Genomic DNA, 20,254 nt, shown 5'->3' with positions numbered 1-20,254 from the left:
TCTTACATCCCCCCTTCTTAATGTGGCAATTAAGTGCTTACCGCTCTGCCCAGTGCCAAGGTAACCGCCATGGAGTGGGACAGGGCAGAGAACACAACCTTGGCACAGCAGCCTAAGTGTGGAGGGCGGGAGGAGGTGCAGGGGCCCCAGCCTTGCTGGGAACCTGGTGGCCCTTGGATGCCTTGGGGCTTTGATGCCAGGACTCTCCTCTAGGTAGAATTCCACAGAAATCTTCCAAAAAGCAATTCCGAAGGCTGACCATTCCTCTTTGATGCCACACCAGAATGGGAACCAGCTGCCAGGTTTCCAGATTTCCTTGGGCTTGGAGCTGGGAAGGGGCTGAAGTGACTCACTTTGCAAATCCAGACTGAAGATCTGTTTGCTACCCCTCCTTCCTGTGTGGCCTTCACAGTACTGTTCTGGAAAACATAAGGAAAGATGAAAGCCAGGTGACTCTTCGGCAGAGTCTTAGTTCTGTAGTCTGAAATCAAGAAAAACCCAGGTATTTGCTTTCGTTGTTGTTGTTTTGCTGTATAAACTTAAGTTTGAACACTTGCCTTTCCAAGCCCTCCTGGGATGGAGGACTCCGCCTCTACTGGGGGTCAGAGTTGCAGTGGCTGCTTGTATGTGACTTTGGCATAGTGGATTTGCTGCTCTGTGGCCTGGTCCCTGCTTTGATGCGGGGTGCATGATCTGGGATCTCAGTGCCTGGGTGTATGTTCAGGGATGTACAGAGGTCAAGTGTGGGCCTGGGAAAAATTAAAGTTCTCTAGCAACTAATAATCATTGTTAAATTATCTTGATTGCTGATCTATAGTGGGGGGATGGAGTGGGAGGTTGAGTGCCTCCTAATAGGAGCCTTGGAGGGAATCCTTTTTCTCTGTAGGGCTGGGCAGGAGGAATCCTCCTGCCCCAGGAGACCCTAATCCCCTCCCTGAAACAGACAGGAAAAAAAGTCCAGGCTTTGTTGCCGTCACTGTAGCTCCCTGCCCTCACCCTGTCTCTGCCTCTGAGAAAGAAGGGCAGTTCATGGAAAATCACAGAGCCAGGCATGTAGGGCTGTGTGCAATTCTTTTCTCTCCAGGTGGGGTGATGTTGGTCAGCAACTTCTGAGGTTTTCCCAGTTCTGGCGAGGATGAGCCAGGTAGACTGCTTGGTCTTCCAAGTTCTTGTGCAAGACCTAAGGATGCTTTCCTCTTTGAGTATTAAACTGAGTTAGTACTGCCATGCCGGCTCAGTCCCGGCACCTTCCCTTGCAGTGGGGTTTGTGGGTATTATGTGTTTAGCGCTTGTGCAAGTCTGTCAAAACTCCTGGTATCAATGCATTTAATCAGAGGATTAATTACAACAATACTGTTGAAGTGGAGGACGTGGGCCTCAACGTGACCAGCAAATGAAGGGCTTAATTATACAGAATCAGCCACACATCTGGCCTCATTTTGACTGTGCTCTTACCTCAAATCAGTAGAGAAATATAATTTCTTGCTGCTCTTAGGGAAGAGTCCTGTAATTTGCAGGAAGTCCTAAGAAACTTAAAGAGGCAGTAAATAAGGTATAACTTTCGCTAATAAAATAGTAACAACAGCAATGAATTTGGACCTGTGGCCACTAACAGGAGAGGGCTGGGTATGTGCCCCGGCTTGCCCGGTTTTGCTTGCTTTTCTGAGCATTTTCCCACAGTTATCAGTGAACGAAATGGAATCCTACTCTGCTTTGAGTATGAAACATATTTCAGCTGAATTCCAAGGCAGGGTCTATCACAAGATATTTTTATATTCAGAGATGACCTGCTGTGTCACTGAGAGCACTAAGCTGGCCTTGAGTTATGAATGAAACTCCCTTTTACCCTCCCTTTTTCTCTTTTTCCTTTATCTTATAGGTGCTTTCTCTTCTCTTGGCAGCAGTGTGCTTCTGGTGGCACAGCACGGTACTATTTAATCTATACACGCTTCTATTTCCTATGGCTTGGTTTCTGGCACAGCAAAGCAGGGATTCATAACCTAGTTCATGTTCCTTGTCTACCCCACCTGCCTTGAGTACATTTCTTCAGTGCCAAGATAGCAGAAGCTTCACTTAAACGCTGGTGTTTTGTGAGACTGACCTTACTGTAAATTACGAAGGAAAATTTTAGAAAAGGAGGGAATTTGCTAATAGCTTAGGTTTGGCTGGGGCTGGGGAGGTGGAATTCTGAGATAAGCTTGGAAGATAAAAGGTGCCTTCAGTTTAACAGCTGGCATCTTGCCAGTATCCAGGGAATTTGTTTAGTTAGTAGACTCTGATTATTCTTGGAATGTTGGATCTTATTAACAGATAAGTTCATCAATAAATATAACCCATGGGTGTGCGGTTGTTTCTCCCTTTGTACTTTCTTCCATGGGATCTGCCCCCAACTCCACCGCCCAAGTGAGGTTGACTTCTTTGTCTTGCAGAGTCACTTTGCATCTACCCCCTCCTGTTTCCTAGAGTTACCCGATACTTGTGGGAGCCAGGATGGTCTCACACAGACAGAGCTTTCAAAGGGGTTCTAAAAAGGAAAAGGGGGCCTCCCTAGAGACTGCCTCACCAGGGCCCAAAGTGTAACCTTAGCAATACCCCCTCGGTACAAATACCTGGTTAGGTTAGCTTAGAATAAATTCTTTGTGTGTGTGTGTGTGTGTGTGTGTGTGTGTGTGTGTGTTTCCTCATGCACTAGGGTCAGGGTCTGGAAAGTTTTGGGAAACTATATGCTAAATACTCTCATATCATATAGTGAGGTGGCATTTCCTGATCTCAACTTTGAGCTGCCTGCATGCATGTTGACTCCAGTGCGTCCCTGCCAGGTGAAAGGAGTCATTTGTCAACCTGGGAAGAGTGCTGACAAAGGAAGGGGAGTTGGTTTGGATTTAAACATCCAGGAACTCAATGCAACAACCAACAGAATTTTTATTTTGGCATTATGGTTTTGTTTGGTGGGGTATTCTGGGAGGCCAAGAATGTACGAGATTTTGGAAAGTCGACCCTGTTTCTGAATTGCTAAATTGTTTGTTTGTCTTGCAGAGGTCCTATACGTTGCTTGTGGAGGCGTGGGATTCCAGTAATGACACCGTTCGTAAGTATCGCTTCTGTGGACTTTTCTCTAAACACACGTGGAAGTGTGGGGCTTGGCCAACCAGTTGGAGCTGGATCTGTCTCCTTAGTACTTAGGATTTCTGCCACCCCTTGCCTTCTGTTCTCCCCTGTACCCCAGGGTGAACCTTCAGTGGAATGTGTTCCTTAACTTTTCTAGAATTTTTGCTTGGAATATTAAGTGGCCAGAACAGACTCCCAGTTAACTCATTCCCTGATTATGAAACCTAGATTATCTTCGGGATAGAGATCTTAATGGTTTTACAACTTTAAAACCTTGTAGTCTGCTAAAGGATCAAAGTAGTGACTTTTTAAAAGTCCATTTAAACTTTAAGTGAGTGTTTAATCTCTCATCAGAAAGATAAAGCCATAAAGGTGGTGCTGGGCTCTAGAGACCGACCTTGAATTTCACTTGGTGGGCAGGTGAGCTTCTAGCCTGTCTGGGTTTCCCACACTGCTCTACAAACCTTTCATTGAAGCGCAATTCCAGAGCTTCACAGCCATTACCTGCCTTGTCCCATTCTGAAAGATGGCTCCGTTTTCAGTGCAGGTTGCCTTTCAGGACTGAGGGGTTGGTTTTGGTGGATAAGCCATGGAGGATGTGATTGAAATGACATAGTCTGGCTTACAAAGTAGTCTTGCTCTTTAATTGTAACTTTACAGTGTTTTCGCTCACGAGCCGAAACTTCAAGTTCCCTTTTTGCCAGCAGAGTTTGGGTTGTGGTCGCTGGAAAACTTGATGCACACTGAAATCTCTTGGTCTGTGCATGAGGAAGAGTGGATCCAGCTTCTTGTCTTGGCTCTCTGTTCTCTGAATGCCTTGTACTTTTTGCTTTTCTATCTTACCATTTTTTTTTTTGTTTGCTTTCACTGTGACTAACATCTTTTCATCTTTCCTTGCCTTGCTTTTTTTGCTGACAGAAAATGGTGAATGCCCACCGTGGGTGCAGTGAGGGCTTGGTGCCTGCTACGTGGGCACCTTCCACCTGTGGCTGGCTTATTGGGCCACTTGGAGCCACAGAATCATTGCTGAGCTCTGATGTGCCAGAGAGTCCCAGGCCATTTGGGTCACTCTTCTAGCTTGGGAATCTTAAGTCCAGCTTTTTGGATGTCATCCTCCCTGGAGGGGGGAGCTCATGAAAGTCCAAGGTTCGAGTCTTCCTCCCCAGAGGGCTACCCCGTAATGCCGTCGGGGGTGTGTGTGGGGGTGGCAGGGAAGCTCTGTCAGCCTTGGCTATGGCTGATGCCAGTCAGGGTCATAGACACCTGTTTGTTCTCCCCTCCCTGCCACAAACGTTGAGGACTGTGAACATTATGTCACTGTGACCTGCTTACAATGGTAACTAAGCGTTAGGCAGAAGGGGTTGAGGAGTGGGGAGACATAGGCTCTTCTGTAATAGTATGGTGTCGGCATGGTGTTCTTTCCCCTCCCTTTTAGCTATTGAAACAATCCACCCGGTAGAGTGAACAGCTTGAGGTTGATCCTGGCCCGTGATAAGAGCCGGGTCAGTATACTTGTTAGGGACATGTGAAAGACCTCCCCGCCACACTGCAGCATTCACAGAACCTTTCCTGGACCTCCTGTCACCTCGCACGTCAGGGAGTTATGTCCCCTGGGAACCCAGGGCTTGCTAGAGCTACCCACAGTTGTCTGCATTTCCAGGTAGCCCGATTTTGGGGTTCTAGGATGTTTCATCTCCTGGGGGGGTAATCAAATCCCTGGAAGAGGACAAGAAAGACTGAGGTAGGAATAAAGTTCTTTTAAACCTCAGGGGTGCCCATTGCAGGTTATGAAAACTCACTTGGTGAACCCTGAAGAGGGAGATGGGTTTGGTGGAAATGGTTTCTCCACTTGCCTATTTGGCCTCTTTTATGATGCTTCCAAGGAATCTTGAATTTAGCACAGTCAAAACCAAACTCAGGATCTTCTCTTGCCAAAAGCAGTCCCTTCCCCAGGGCCCCTTCTGGGTGTCTGGCACTGATATTTGAACACTCATTGCCATAAGCCAGAAATATAGAAGGCGACCTGCGTACCCCTCTCTGTTAGCATCCATACCTAGTCCACCTCCAAGTTCTGAAAAAATCTCTCCAGCTCTTCACTTGAATCTGCCTGCCTTCTGCCACTGCCCTGGTCCAAGTCACCATCTGCTCATGACTGAACTTAGAGTAGCCTTCGTCTAGTCCACCTTTATCTGCTCTGACTCACCTCTAGTGCTTTCTCCATTCTTCTGCCGTCCTGGTCTTTTCAGAGCCATAACATTTGCTTGTCATCCTTATTATGAAAAACCAACCACTTGGTGGCCTTCTGTTGCTCTTGGGACAGATCTTCATGTGGCCCACAAGGCTCTGTGCAGCCCAGCTTTGTCTCCCTGCCAGCCTTGTCTTACACACCATGTTGTCCATCGTATCTGTAGCCTGGCCATACCCTAGCAGTTGCCTTTCTATCCTCAACTACATCACATGCTCTCTGGCCTCAGGACCTTTGCACATGCTGTTTATGCTACCTGGAGTGTTTTATTCCTTTCTTCACCCTCAGCCACTCCCTCTGGACCGCACTCCACAGGGCAGAAGCTGAGGATGTTCAGGAGCCCAAATGGAGTTGGCTGCCCTGTGGGACCCAAGCGAGTTGTAAACATTCTGGCTTCAGATGTAAATCAAAGGCAGAGCCCTGAGTTTTAGGGCAGAGAATTCCTTCTATCAGCTCTGCAGTGAGCCCTCACAGGCAGACTCGGGCCCAAATATAGCCTGGGTGCTGTTTATGTATTTGAAAGTATTTAAGGCTGGTCTTTCTGTCATCGGTCCTCCAAAGTCTTTTATTACATTTTGGGACTGTGGTATATAGAGTGCCAAATTTCTTTCTCCCCTAGAGCAAATGGTTTCAGTTTACTGTAATGCATAATAGATACGTAAGCATAAATAGGCACACTTAGACCAGGTTTTCCCTGTAGCTTAGCTTTCTCGGCTGAGGCCCCCTTCCGGGTTTTTGGGTTGGTGTGGTCCCAGGTTATGCTCAGACTCGCCCTTCATCACCTCCTCCTTGGCCTGCGAGGCGGTCATGGCTTCTTCGTGACTCATCTTCATGGCACTGGGGATTGCAGGGAGGCAGGGTGATGTCCTTTTCCAATCACAAGGCTGGACTGCCAAACGAACTGCCACAGATACCTTTCCAGTGCCCCAAGCTGAAGGGAAGCGTGATCGGGAAGCGTGATCAGGAAGCAGGCAGCAGACGTATTTGAACCCAGACATGCTCGACCCCGTCCCTGAGCAGGTGTGAAATTCTGTATGCAGCTCCACAGCTCCACTGAGGATTCTGAAGTGATCCTCTGCACGACACTTCCCGGAAATAAGTGGAAAGCTTACTGCGTGACTGAAAAGTACATATCAGTCCTGCACCCCTAGGATTGCCCTGGACTCTTGTCTAAACTGTTTGTTGTTGATACCAGCCTCAGAAGCTGGATGCCTTGGAGCCATGGCTAGTGTGTTTAACCGATCCCTTTTATGAAGATCTTGTAAGCGCGTGGTAATAGCCCACTATGCTTTTTAACTGAACCAGCAGAGCAAACATAGTTAATGGAGAGACATTTTTGTCATTCCTTGGCCTCTGTTTATTTGCAAAAACGAGTAAAGTGTTACCTGCAAGTGGTTCAGTGCGTGCCGGGGTGTCAGGCTGCAGGCTTGTGAGCTTGTTCAAGGCTTGTCTTGCCCACGCAGCAGTTTGAGAGCCCCAGAGGGTGAACGCTGGGGCCCTGTTGGAAGTGGTGTGTGGATGAAGTCACCCAGGAGTCCCTTCTCTCCTGGTCACCTACAGGGCTTGCATCACTTTTTAAAGGAGCACTGGCCCGAGGCCTAGAAAAACAGCCATGTGGGTGGGTAAGAATCACAAAGACATTGCAAGTCGGTCCTAACTGTCTCTCCAAGATGGCCTTGAATTTGACAAGGTGATGAAGAGTTGGTGCTGGCAGGTTTAAGAAAACAAACACAAAACCAGGTTGGGGTGCTGACTTAGTGCCTTGCTGCCTTTTCAGATCCCTCCCCTGAACTGCTGGCACCTGATGTTTGAGCTATTTTTGTATCTGTCTCTTCTCAAACTAGATGATAAGTGGCCTCAGGGCAGGGACTACATACTCCTGAGAGCTGCTTGAGCTCGAGGTGTTTATTTTCCTCAGTAAGCTTTTTTTTTCAGGAGCATGACTTGGCTCAAAAAAACAAAAAGAAAAAAGAAACCCTCCCCTCAATTTACCTGTGTCTAAACTTTGGTGAATTATTCTCCCATCTGCCTTCTGGGCAGAGGAGAAAGGTGGAATGCATCAAGTTCAAGGTCTTGGTATTTAAGAGCTGGCTTTAAAGGTTGCCATGTTAACAATTGTAAAAAAAAAAAAAAAAAAAAATGTAACTCAGTCCTCTCCTTGGCTTCCAGTTAAGAGTTTTGAAATGGACAAAAAGCTTTTCTGAGCAAGACATAAAACTCTAAAACCAGAAATGATTGCTGACCTTTATCTGGAATAATGAAATTTCTTCAAGAGCAACATTCCATAGGGAGCTACTGTCTCTCATATGTAAAGAGCACTTGCAAGTCAGTATGGCAATGTAATAGAAAAGTTGGCAGAGGAGAGAAGCTGTTGCTGTTCACAGGAACAAATATAAATGGTTTTGTAACTACCAGAAAGGGCCCTCGCCATCACTTAATTAAATGCTAATTAAATGAGATACCTCTTTACCTATCAGGCATAGATTAGAAGGTTTGATAATGTACAACGTTGGCAGTGTTATTGGGAAACACAGCTTCCTGGGTGGTGGGAGGACAGACTGGTAGTTTGAGACTGTGGACGGAGGTTGATTTGTTGTGCACGGACTCTGATTCAGCGCTTCCATTTCTAGAGTATCTCATTGTGGGAACCATACACAGGCAGATACGTTCAAGGAATGCTCACTGTGGCTTTGTTTAATAGTAAGAAGCCCAAACGACTCACATGCACACATGTCAGGGACTAGGTAAATTATTTATTGGTGTTTCCAGACAATGAAATACTGTGTATCCATTAAAGAAGGTAAATAAGTGGTAACAGGTTGTCTCTGGGTAGGGGCATAAACTTTTCATTTCTTTGCCTTTTTGTACAACAGATAGAATTTTGTAGCAGGTGCATATGTTTTTATTTTAAAAAGCCAAAATGGTCAGGGAAGAAGGTTGCAATGTGAATATTAACACGATTCATCACTTTGTCTCTAGAACCTGACAGTATTATTGAAAAGGCTTCTCACTCGGGCATGATCAACCCCAGCCGGCAGTGGCAGACGCTGAAGCAGAACACGGGCGTTGCCCACTTTGAGTATCAGATCCGCGTGACCTGTGATGACTACTACTATGGCTTTGGCTGCAATAAGTTCTGCCGCCCCAGAGATGACTTCTTTGGACACTATGCCTGTGACCAGAATGGCAACAAAACTTGCATGGAAGGCTGGATGGGCCCCGAATGTAACAGAGGTATGTGTGTGTGTGTGCATGTGCACGTGTGCCTGTTGCTTTTAGTGTCCATTTATCACCCCACCAGCAGGCAGGTGGCATGCGGCTATCTCAGGTGGGGTGGGATTTTGGCTGTTATTCTGGGCCTGCAGTATGAAGATGCTGAGTGTAGAAGATGCTGTTGGTGCCCCATCCAGATCCCCTTTACTGGCATCCCCATCCCCCAGGTGCTGTGTTGGCTGCCAACAGCTCACAGCTGCTCCTTCTCAGGAGACTTGTCCTTGGTCAAACCAGTGCATGCCCCATTCCTCCAGCTCACAGTCAGTGATTGACAGACATAGGGCTACAAAGCCCAGCTTCCTTTGCCTTAAAACAGTAGTACAATTTGCACTCTAGAGCTTACCCTGGGATTAGGCTGAAATCAGACTCCAGTTGAGACCATGTTCTTGCTCAGCTCTTTCCCCTACCCCATCTGCTTCCCTCAATTCCTTCTACCTATGTCCAGATCCCCTTCTCAGACTCTGCTTCTAAGGAACTTGACCCAAAATAGATCCAGACAGGACTAGGTTAGCCCAGTTGTTGTCTGAACAGGCTATCCTGTAGGAAATGATAGCCCCTGCATTCAGGGTAGCCTTGCAGCAAGTTTTCACTGGGCGTCTTTGGGGGCATGGCTTTGAGGGGGAGAGGTATGTGGTTAGTTCAAGCTTTCCTACTGGTGTAGGAGTGGGCCCACTTTTAGTCTCTGTGCTGTCTACTGTCCCAGTCCCTTTATAGAATTCAGTGATTCCAATTCATAGCAACTTGATGGGTAATTCTGTCAACTGTATAATATCCCCTCATGAGCAATAATGTACTCTCCTTATTTTACATGATAATTAGGTAAATTGTTTTGATAGACTCAATTTCAAAGTGAGTTTTTTCAACCATGAGAGAGGGGTGGGTCATGGGGGAAGGAATTTACAGGTCTCCCGGGTAGTACTACTACTTTCTTAAATAATTGGAGACAAGAGTTTAAAAAGGATGGCATTTCTGGAATTCAAATGAAAAGGGGAATTGATTAACATATTTTAGTGTGTTTTAAAAATTAAACGACCTAACACTTAGTGTGGGTTTTTTGTTAGGTGATTTTTTTTTTTTTTTTTTTTAAGATAAGGTGCTCACTTTGTCACCCATGATGGCACAATCATGGCTCACTAGAGCTTTGAACTCCTGGGTTCAAGTGATCCTCCTGCCTCAGCCTCCCAAGTAGCTGGGACTATAGGCACATGCCACCACACCCAGCTTTTTTATTCTGTGTAGACATAGTCTTGCTATGTTGTTGAGGCTGGTCTCTAACTCCTGGCCTCAAGCTATCCTTCTGCCTCAATCTCCCAAAGTGTTGGGATTATAGGCATGAGCCACTGTTGCCTGGTCTTAGAAACTGACATTTTTTAGAAGTTACTTTTTTCTTTTTTTTAAACGAAGTAGAGAATTGCTCTGCAAGGGTACTTTATAAAAATCTCACCAGATCTGGCCACCAGATTAGCCTGCCCAATGAATCCAGCCTGGCTGGCTCTGTTAGTCCCGTGGAATTTTCAAACCAGGCATTTGGTATGGGTTGTTTTTTTTTTTTTTTTTTTTTAAAAGGCTGGGGCTCATCTGAATGTGTCCTGGTGGGATGGGGAAGGATTATCTATACCTTTTTTTCTTCTAATGAAAAGGGTGTGGGCAGAATGGAAACTGACCAAGCTCTGCTCAAGGAGCCAGGGTAGCTGTGGTTTAGAGAGGCTGGACGAAGGTCCCCCTTCCCTCATCAACTTGTCTGCATTTTGTCCCCAAACAATATCATGTTTTCAGAATCAGCTAACAAGGCCTTGAAGTTTAAAGCTGGTTTTGTTATTTGGGCCCCTCCCATCTTCCTCTCCTTACAAGGGACTTGATATGAGACCTGTTAAAATCATGGAATTTGCAGACTTTAATGCAATGGGCCATTCTCATGACCGGGGCGATGCAAGGAACAGGCAGTGTGCTGACACGCCCTTCTCTGTTTTTTACAGCTATTTGCCGACAAGGCTGCAGTCCCAAGCATGGGTCTTGCAAACTGCCGGGTGACTGCAGGTAAATAAACTGGTCTTTTGTGAGATTTCTTTTAATTTTCCTTTATGTAAGAGAGGAACTGACTTTATTGTGACTATGCCTCTTTTTTCCTTGGAGAACAAGAAAGCTTTTTTTAAAAAAAAAATTCAGATAGACACATCCGAAGCTTATTAAATTATACCAGCTGTCTGGTGGAATGCACACACCACTTCTCTCTTGGAATAAAAAGAAACTCTTTGGGCATAGCCAGTGACTTCATGTGTTAACTGTTCTGTAAATTGATAACACATTTTTATAATCTTCCCTTACAGTGCTGATGGGCTAGATGGAGGGATGTGGGCTTGTTTCTTTGCGTCTCTCTCCTCTTCCACCAAGGCTTTCTTCTCCCAGCCCCCTCCCCCACTTTTCCCATCAATAGGCGAAAGTCCAGCATTCTTTAGAATGGGATTAGTCCAATCTCCTGGCCCCTTTGCAGGCGGGAGCTGGGTTGGTGCTGAGAGGTTAATGGCTGCCCTGGAATCTTGTCAGTTGAGCCTGATGAATGTAGACTTTTGCTGCAGTCCTTTGAAGTCTGTTCCTTTATGGTCCAGGAACAATGCGGAAGCCAAAGGGAGGCCTGCCCTGACCACTTCACGATGGCGGGTTTTGGAACTTCTTGAAACTTATATTACGCCAGTTTGGAAAAGGCTTATTTTGGGAAATATTGTTGGTGTCTGTGGTGTTTTTGGCAGTCTTATGCTTTACTCTCCCTCCTCCCAAATTTTAAGGAGTAACGCTAAATGGATCCTTTGAGCCTGTCACTTTTGCCCCCAAAGCTACTCTGACATGAGTAAAGGGAATCTTATGAAACATAGTCTAAACCAGTATGTCCCAAACTAATGTTATTTGGGGCTCTTATTAAAACGCAGGTCCTGATTCTATAGGTCTGGGCTGAGCCCAGGTTTCTGCATTTCTAACAAGCTCCCAAGCGATGCTGCTGATGGGACCATCAGCAATCACTGCCCCCAAACCTCAGTACTCAAAGTGTAACTTCCAGAATTAACAAGGGAGCTGTTAAAATGCAGGTTCGTGGGCTCCGTCCCACATCCATAGAATCCTAGTCCTTGGTTTGGCCCAGGAGTCTGCATTTGACAAGCTGGCCACATGACTTTGCTGCTTAGTAAATTTTGAGGCTACTCCTTTATAGAGAACTATCTGTGGCCTTTACCTTTATGATTCCACCACTCCGTCTGTTCCCCTCCCATGCAAGGGGGATCATGGAACTAAATTAAGAACTGGTTGTCCTGAATTGTCTCTTCCTACACTTCAGAAAGATAGTTTATTTCCTGGAAGGCTGAGGGGCTTCTCCTGCTGTCTCCCATTGGTGGCGATGGACTGTAGTATTTAACAGCATTGCTGTCCAATGCGGAGCAGGAATCCACCTACCTTAACTCTTCCTAATTAAGGGTGTTCTGGAGAAAGTCCCAATGGCAGTGCTATTAGTGATTCCAAGCCTGCTCCCTGCTCAGATGGATATCAGCGGAGGCCGACTGTGATTTGTGCTGCTGTCATCAGAACACACATACAGCTATACAGGGGAGGGCCCTCCCAGCCAGAACAACAGGCTTTGTTTCCAGAATTTAGCCCTTTCTCTTTCGAAGTCCCACCTCCCTCTCCCTGCCCAGACACGCACTGATGGCCTTATTTACTTAAGGTGCGACTTTCCCACACATCATTTGCATAGTCTCCCAGCCCAGTTTTCTCTCCCTACCTTGAAAGAAAGTCAAAACAGAACCTTCACGCTGAGGAAGTTCAGGCTGTGTCCTGCTGCAGAAATAGTTGAATGGCAAGTTACCTGCAAGTTGTCTTTTGGATTATGTATTACACAGGTTATTTTTTTTTTCACCCCCACATGAGAAAATTTACTGGTTTTTGTTGTTCCCAAGTAGACTGAGTCCCTTTCCCTGGGTATACATGCTTGCTTATTGCAAGCCTGCCAATAATATCAAACTTAATTATGAATCATCATCTGAGGAAAGTCACTTCAATTTCTCATGAGAATCTTAATCATATATTATTAAACTGGGATAACTTGGTTGGTGCCTCTTTTAGGGTCAGTATTTTTATTTGTTTTCTTTTGAAGTCATCCATGGCCTCTTGTGGTTGCTTTTTTATGCTTGGGGATTGAGGTCTCTTTAATTAGGTGAGGTTGGGTCCTCAGCTGCCTCTCCTTGCCTTTATGAGGCAACTTGAAGAGGGCTAGTGATCCTGAATTTGGAAGAGAATAAGGGAAGACGGTGAGAATATTGCCATTTCGTAATCAGTTCCCTCTTACTATCTTTCAGGCTAAGAATATCAGCCTTGACAGAATGGCTACCCCCTTACCTCCCACTAATGTGGGTGTCCGCTTTTGAGAAATTAGTTAGATTGTAATTTTGTTCTTATCTTACTCCTTTAGTCACTTGTCACGTTGACATTCCATTTTACATAAACCAGAAACCAGTGTCTAACTTTAAACCACACATTCTAGTGATTTCTTTGCATGTGGGTGTGCATAGCTTGGTTTCAGAAGTTAGGAAGTGGTTAGTCAGTATTCTCAGGGGTTAAGTTGACTCTCAGCCGTGGGTGATTAGCTATTAGCTAGATCCCTATAATTTTCCCATGACAAGGATTTGCTAGCCTGCCTCCCGCTCTTGGGAAACCGAAAGCCTTTCCTTCTGGGGAGCTAGAGGGGGCGGGGGTTGTTTTCCAGAGTTACAGCTGAGCAGCTTAGGGGGTTGGCGCTGATCGTGGCTTTTCCCAGGTCCCGTTCTGGAAACATGTTGCCCATCCCACCCGCACCCCACCCGCACCCCACCCTCCACCCTCCACCCTCCACCGGGAGGCTAGTTGATGTTTCTCCCTGCCTTCCCCCACCCTTGTTAAAGCTTGGCTCTTGAGAAGGCAATTAAAGTTGCAGAGGGCTTGAAAATTGAAGGGGGAGAGGTGTGAGACGCTAACCCCTCTCCCACCCCAGGTGAAAGTTGTTGCATTTGTTTTTGTTTTTGTTTGGGGATCAAAGGCACTATTTGGCCCCAAAAGAGTATGATTAATCAAGGTGCTTATGTAAAAGAACCTCAACTCCGCCAATACTAGATAAATTAAGCAGACTGCTTTCTTTTTTTTTCTTTTCTTGGCAAAGCAAGAAATCACTATAAATTAGCACACAGTAATGGGACACAAATTATGGAGTTGGTTCCAAGTGTTGTCATTTCCTTCTCCTTCCCTATAGAAGTGGGTTTAGAGAGCCTACTCTGGCTTTGGCCAAGGGAGGGTGCCCCTTTCTCTCCTTGTTTTTTTAAACAAAGCGTCATCGTGAGGCAGTTTCCTGCTGTACTTGGTGGCTTGTTGCATTTCTGTGCACTGGGGTCATGACTTTCTGTGCAGACAAAGAGCAGAGTGGCAAGTGCAGCGTCTGCAGAGACTTTGGCATAGCTCTCTTGTCACCGGGAGAGTCCTTTCCTCTACGGTCTGTCGCAACTAGGTGCACGGGTTGATTTATTCCATGCCTTCACCTTTGGCTCACTCGTGTGAGCCTGAGAAGAGAGTGGCTTTGTGAAGGGCATCCCCATGCTGGCCTCTTCCCAAACAGCCCTCCTTTTGTCAGGAGTGGGCTGGGAGGGGACCTCAGCTCAACTGTGAAAATGTTTGTTTATACGGAGCCCCTGATGAGCCTTGGGAGTCTACCATCCTGTCCCCAGAAACAAAACAGAAAAAGCCTGGACTTTGCAGTCTTCCGTTTGAATTGTACAGGTGTCTCTTAACGTTCAAAAGGCTAACCTGGAGGTGTGCTGTGTGTCTCCAGGTGCCAGTACGGCTGGCAAGGCCTGTACTGTGATAAGTGCATCCCGCACCCGGGATGCGTCCACGGCATCTGTAATGAGCCCTGGCAGTGCCTCTGTGAGACCAACTGGGGCGGCCAGCTCTGTGACAAAGGTATGGCCCTTAGGGATGAGACCCAGGGTGGGATCTGGGGGTGGGATGGCACTAATTTGGTTTCTAATTTTATTGGCAGGGGCTTTTATTCTGAATTCTCCTTGAATGCTGTGTGGGTTTTCTGGTTTTTCTTTTTAAAAGGCGATTGGGGCTAGAAACATGGTGGGTTTGCCATCTTCACAGGCATCTCTTAGTGACTCCAGGATCTTTTTGGCAGATCTCAATTACTGTGGGACCCATCAGCCGTGTCTCAACGGGGGAACTTGTAGCAACACAGGACCCGACAAATATCAGTGTTCCTGCCCTGAGGGGTATTCAGGACCCAACTGTGAAATTGGTAAGTGGTCCAAGATGAATGAGAGCCCTTTGTCTAATTTTTCTGTACTCAGCTTTTAAAAAATATACTCAAGGACTTGTTTAAGGAAAAAAAAGTGAAAATAGCCTCCAAAGATAGGCCTTATCCCAACCATTCTATAAGCCTTTGTAACTTTCAAGTCTCTAAAGTTTTTTGGGTGATGCTGATTCATATAGGAGGCAGCGGGAGATGAAATGACCCCAGCTCTGCGATGTCTTAGAATGTGGTTAGAGACAGCTCAGCGAGAAAGATGACTTCCTTCCTTTCCTAGACACAGCAGGGTTCTATCACACGCTTGCTTTTGGTTTTTGAAATATGTTTGCACTAGTGGCTGTGGTGTGGGATTCGGTTGGAGGGGGGTGTGGGGAGGTAACGGTGCGCAGGCATCCCTCTCTGACTGCCATCCTGGTTTTTGCAGCTGAGCACGCCTGCCTCTCTGATCCCTGTCACAACAGAGGCAGCTGTAAGGAGACCTCCCTGGGCTTTGAGTGTGAGTGTTCCCCAGGCTGGACCGGCCCCACATGCTCTACAAGTAAGTCCAATTTTCAGCCTGTGTCCATTCTAAGGATCCTTGTGCCAAGATGCCACGCTGGGGGAGAGGTACCTAGGCTTGTCCAGTGTGAATGTCTCAGTGAGAGAGGGGCGGGTGCAGGCCTAAGTCTGGTAAGCAGTCTGGTGGCTTGTGTGTTTGGAAGTCTCCCAGCACCCCCATCCTGTCCCACTAAGGTAGCGCATGTATCTGTTCTTGGAAGGAACGTCCTCGTGGAATCGCTTGTTCCTTTGCATCTGCTTCCTGGAGCTGGCCACCTTCCAATTGTGGTTATTCTTCTTGCAGCCATGGAGAGGCTGCCTTCAGGGGAGGTTGTCACTTACTACTGGATTCTTCATAGGGCCAGGGGGCTCCCAAAGAAGAACCTGGCCTGCAGAGTTCCTTTGGCTGTGAGACAGGGCTGTATATCAGAATCACCTGGGTTGCTTTACAGTGTAAATCTCTGGGTCCCCCAGATTCCCTCCAGAATCGGGGAGTCCATGGTCTTTGATAAACTTCTGGAATTCTGCAGTGCAGCCAGGTCTGAGAACCGCTGTCATCAGCACCCCAGGTGTGGTTATGGATGTGGATTTCTGGGGTCAGATTGCCTGTGCTGGTCCTAGGCCCCCACCTGTCACTTGCGGAACTCCAGCAGGCCACAGAAGCTCCCCGGGCCCTCTTTAAATGGCACAGTAGCAATTCCCATCTCCGAGGGTTGTCACAAAGACACAAAAGTGGATACTTCATAAATTGTTAGGAGTTGTCTCTGGTCAGAGCAGAAGTGGAGAATGCAGCCTCTAGGTGTGCTATTTTGGGCACACTCTGTAAGCAAATGAGAGGAATAAGGTTTTCCACCTGTAAAGAACTATTTTTCCTTACTTCTTAGCTACTTCTGAGCCATGATGAAACTTTTCTTTAAAAATAAAGATTAGGCAGATAGAGATGTCCTGTGTTCCTCCTGGGCAGATGCTCTGTCAGTATCCAGCTGTCTTTCTCCCCCACTGCTTAGGTTGGGGATTACATGAACTGGGGCAGTGGGGGATTTAAAGCTAAAATCAAGGCTTCGGCCTTATCGTCACCGTCCCACTTGTCCTGCTGTAGCTTTCCTTGTAGCAGGTGTCTGGCTCTTCAATGACAGCCCCTCATGTAAGAGGTGATGTTAAAGGATCTAATTGTCAGATGGATTGAATTAAATTGTCAACCCCCTCCTTTTCTTGTTGACCAGACATTGATGACTGTTCTCCTAATAACTGTTCCCACGGGGGCACCTGCCAGGACCTGGTTAATGGATTTAAGTGTGTGTGCCCCCCACAGTGGACTGGGAAAACGTGCCAGTTAGGTAAGAACATCCCCGCGACTGTAATTTTTGTACCAAGGTTGGCTGTGATTGTCAAAGCCATTACAGAAGACGAGCGTGTGGCCGGCAGTGTGAGTTCACACTCCATCATGCTAAGAAGCAATTTATTATCAAGAGTCTAGCAGGCCTGGGAGAAATAACTTGAATGCAAATGGACTAGCTCTTTTAGGCCCTGTGGGAAAGTCGTGGGATTCCTTGAACCATGTCAATCGTCTGTCCGAGGAGTGTTCAGCTGGGTTCCAAAAGGGGATGATCTCATGAGGAATGAGCTGTCTGCATTCTTTTTGCCACATTTAAATCCCAGCAACTAGGCTGCGCTGGGTTTTGCACAGAAATGCCTGGTGGCTTTCTGCTGTTTTGTTGGGGGCTGGTTAACTAGCAGCTGGAAAGTTATCAATTAGGGTTCTTATTGGATAATAGCTAGGGAGAGGGATCAGATGCTTAAAATAGAGGGAACCTCTAGTATCTTTTATTTAGCTAGCTTATTAAAATGTCTCATGTCTCAGACAAACTCTGGCCTGTTCTTTTCAAGGTGGGGGAGATGGGGGTTGAACTTCATTTCTCATGCTCATCCCCATCTCCTTTCAGATGCAAATGAATGTGAGGCCAAACCTTGTGTAAACGCCAAATCCTGTAAGAATCTCATTGCCAGCTACTACTGCGACTGTCTTCCCGGCTGGATGGGTCAGAATTGTGACATAAGTGAGTGACTTTGTTTCCATTTTGATTTTCATGAAACTTGGGTAGCCGACTTGCCGGTCCGCACTGGGGCTCCAGTCCTAGGACTTGAGCAGTAGAAGGAAAACCTTAGAGTGGGAATGTTTTTTTGAGAGGGAGTGGTCAGGGCAGCAGTGAAAACATACACTTTATCAGGCTCATTAGCTGCTAAAACCAGCCATATTCTGATAATGTGGCTGAAACAATGATGTGAAGTTTCACTCCCTCATTCTGGAAGAATTAGGGAGGGTCCCCACCCAGCGTAATAACCTTATCTCACGGAAAGCACACAGGAAATCTGATTTGAAACTTATCTATCCTGAGCTGAGAAGGCTTTTCAATTAAGCCCAATTTCACTGTAAATTACCGCTTTAAAATGATGACTTATTTATTTTTTAGATATTAATGACTGCCTTGGCCAGTGTCAGAATGACGCCTCCTGTCGGGTATGTAAATCTTTGCTTAAATCAAAACTTTGACAATTGACAACAAATCTTTAGATTTGTGCGACACTAGGAGAGCTCTGTCCCTGTGAGATTTAAAAATTTGGGTGAAAAAAGAGTCTCTCGGAAGTTTCACTAGGGCTTATGTTACCCCAGCCTCGTGGGAGTCATTTTGAAGGCATGCACGTAGAAATTCCTCTAACCACTTTCAGAGGTTTAGCATTTGGCTATTTCAGTGAACCAGCTAAACCACAACAGTCATGCTAAACCGCTGAAGCCCTGTGTTTGTGGAATACATAGAAAAAAAGCATGTGTCTCTCTCTCCCCTTCTCCTCTTCTAGGATTTGGTTAATGGTTATCGCTGTATCTGTCCACCTGGCTATGCAGGCGATCATTGTGAGAGAGACATCGATGAATGTGCCAGCAACCCCTGTTTGAATGGGGGTCACTGTCAGAATGAAATCAACAGATTCCAGTGTCTGTGTCCCACTGGTTTCTCTGGAAACCTCTGTCAGGTGAGTGGTGGCAAAACCTCAGATGGCCAAGTTGTTAGAGCAGAGCCGCTGCCTCCTCCGCTTCCCTTTACTCCTCCCTCAGCTCTTGTGTCTGGAATTTCCTGACATCTATTAACATCCTATTGATGAGAGAGTCTCTGCTAGACAAATGTTGGTGGAAGGAGATACTGACGAATTATTTTCTTCTTAGTGTCTTCGTCTTTGTGTTCTTTTTGGTTCCCTCCACCCCCTCTTGTGCTCCCTCTCCCACTCTGCCCTGTTGTTTCAAATACTGGACATTGGCAGTCCCTACAGCATAGAGATGTATCTTACAGGGTGTCTCCTAATAGAAACCGAAGGAACTGTCAGATTCCAGTGCCTGCTGCCCCAGAGAAGTTATCGTGACACCTTTGTTTTACTCTGATCCCTCCCCCTTTTCGCTGTTCCTGATCTTTGCAGCTGGACATCGATTATTGTGAGCCTAATCCCTGCCAGAACGGTGCCCAGTGCTACAACCGTGCCAGCGACTATTTTTGCAAGTGCCCCGAGGACTATGAGGGCAAGAACTGCTCACACCTGAAAGACCACTGCCGCACGACCCCCTGTGAAGGTACCTACCTCCCTTCTCCCGGGAGCTGGCTGTCTCCAGACTTGCTCCTTTTGTCCTCACTTACTACCACTGCCCCTTGTTACACTTGAGAAGTAATGTATTGGTGAGGAGGACCTCTGTAGTGAAATGATCCTGCCTGTGTAGCGGGCCACAACACGTGGAAACAATCTATTCAGGCCTGCCAGTGGGAGAGCCGTGTCTACAAGTAGCCCAGGGGAGAGAATGTGAAATCCATTTAGCATTCCTGTTCTGGGGTGGGCTGATGTGCAACGCTGAGGCAAATGCCTGAGAACAACACTGTCAACAGAACTTCCTGCAACGGCAGACAGGGGGCATGTTCTGTATCTGCACGGTCAGGTATGGGAGCCCCAGGCCATGTAGACTGTGACTAGTGCAACTAGAAACTGATTTTATTTCATTTTAGTTCATTTAAATGTAAATAGCCACATGTGGCCGGTGGCTGCTGTATTAGGCAGCACAACATTTAAAGCTTCTATAAGATTGTCCTTGAGCCTTGCTTAAGATCAAAAAGGAAGTAAATAAAGCAGGTCCTTTTTCCTTAGCAAGTGTTTACCAAATTGGGTAGATGTCAAAGGTAGGATGAAGGGGATCCACAAGCATGTGGGTTTTCCTGGTTGTGGAGGGAGAAAATGCTTTAAAACTCTTTGCCTGGAGCCTCAACTTTGCCTGTCATAATGTGATGTGGCACGTTGCCAGTATCTTGGCTTCCCTGGGGTGTGTCTCATTAGCCAGGGGGTCCCTGTCTCCAGGAAAGTGGGCTTGGCCCAGGCCCTTGGCTTAGGAATGCCGCATCTGTGGGTGCATGGCTGTGATCTGATCCCAAGCCTATCTTCTAGTGATTGACAGCTGCACAGTGGCCATGGCTTCCAACGACACACCTGAAGGGGTGCGGTATATTTCCTCCAACGTCTGTGGTCCTCACGGGAAGTGCAAGAGTCAGTCGGGAGGCAAATTCACCTGTGACTGTAACAAAGGCTTCACGGGAACATACTGCCATGAAAGTAAGACTCCCTCATCCGGGAATGGACCAGTGCTCCCCAGCCTGCCCCTGCCCCTGCCCCTGGCCCACCCTGGGATCATTGGTGTTGAAAGTTTTTTTTTCTTTTGAGACCGAATTTCGCTCTTGTTGCCC

The 20,254-nt window shown here is 46.7% G+C and overlaps 1 protein-coding gene across 1 annotated transcript in view; it reads left to right on the top strand.

The window, feature by feature from the left end:
- JAG1 (jagged canonical Notch ligand 1) overlaps positions 1-20,254 on the top strand; it is a 36,378-nt gene that overhangs the window by 7,298 nt on the left and 8,826 nt on the right. Inside the window, exons 3-14 of the mRNA XM_004061816.5 lie at positions 3,037-3,088; positions 8,333-8,587; positions 10,603-10,663; positions 14,466-14,596; positions 14,814-14,933; positions 15,370-15,483; positions 16,706-16,819; positions 17,426-17,539; positions 17,954-18,000; positions 18,339-18,512; positions 18,951-19,101; positions 19,959-20,123. Coding sequence (XP_004061864.1) covers positions 3,037-3,088; positions 8,333-8,587; positions 10,603-10,663; positions 14,466-14,596; positions 14,814-14,933; positions 15,370-15,483; positions 16,706-16,819; positions 17,426-17,539; positions 17,954-18,000; positions 18,339-18,512; positions 18,951-19,101; positions 19,959-20,123 — 1,498 coding nt within the window. The remainder of the gene's footprint in view (positions 1-3,036; positions 3,089-8,332; positions 8,588-10,602; positions 10,664-14,465; positions 14,597-14,813; positions 14,934-15,369; positions 15,484-16,705; positions 16,820-17,425; positions 17,540-17,953; positions 18,001-18,338; positions 18,513-18,950; positions 19,102-19,958; positions 20,124-20,254) is intronic.

The sequence above is a fragment of the Gorilla gorilla genome, chromosome 21 (genome assembly GCF_029281585.2).
Source record: "Gorilla gorilla gorilla isolate KB3781 chromosome 21, NHGRI_mGorGor1-v2.1_pri, whole genome shotgun sequence".
NCBI classification, from domain to species: Eukaryota; Metazoa; Chordata; class Mammalia; order Primates; family Hominidae; genus Gorilla; species Gorilla gorilla.
This window is presented reverse-complemented; position numbering and strand designations above follow the sequence as displayed.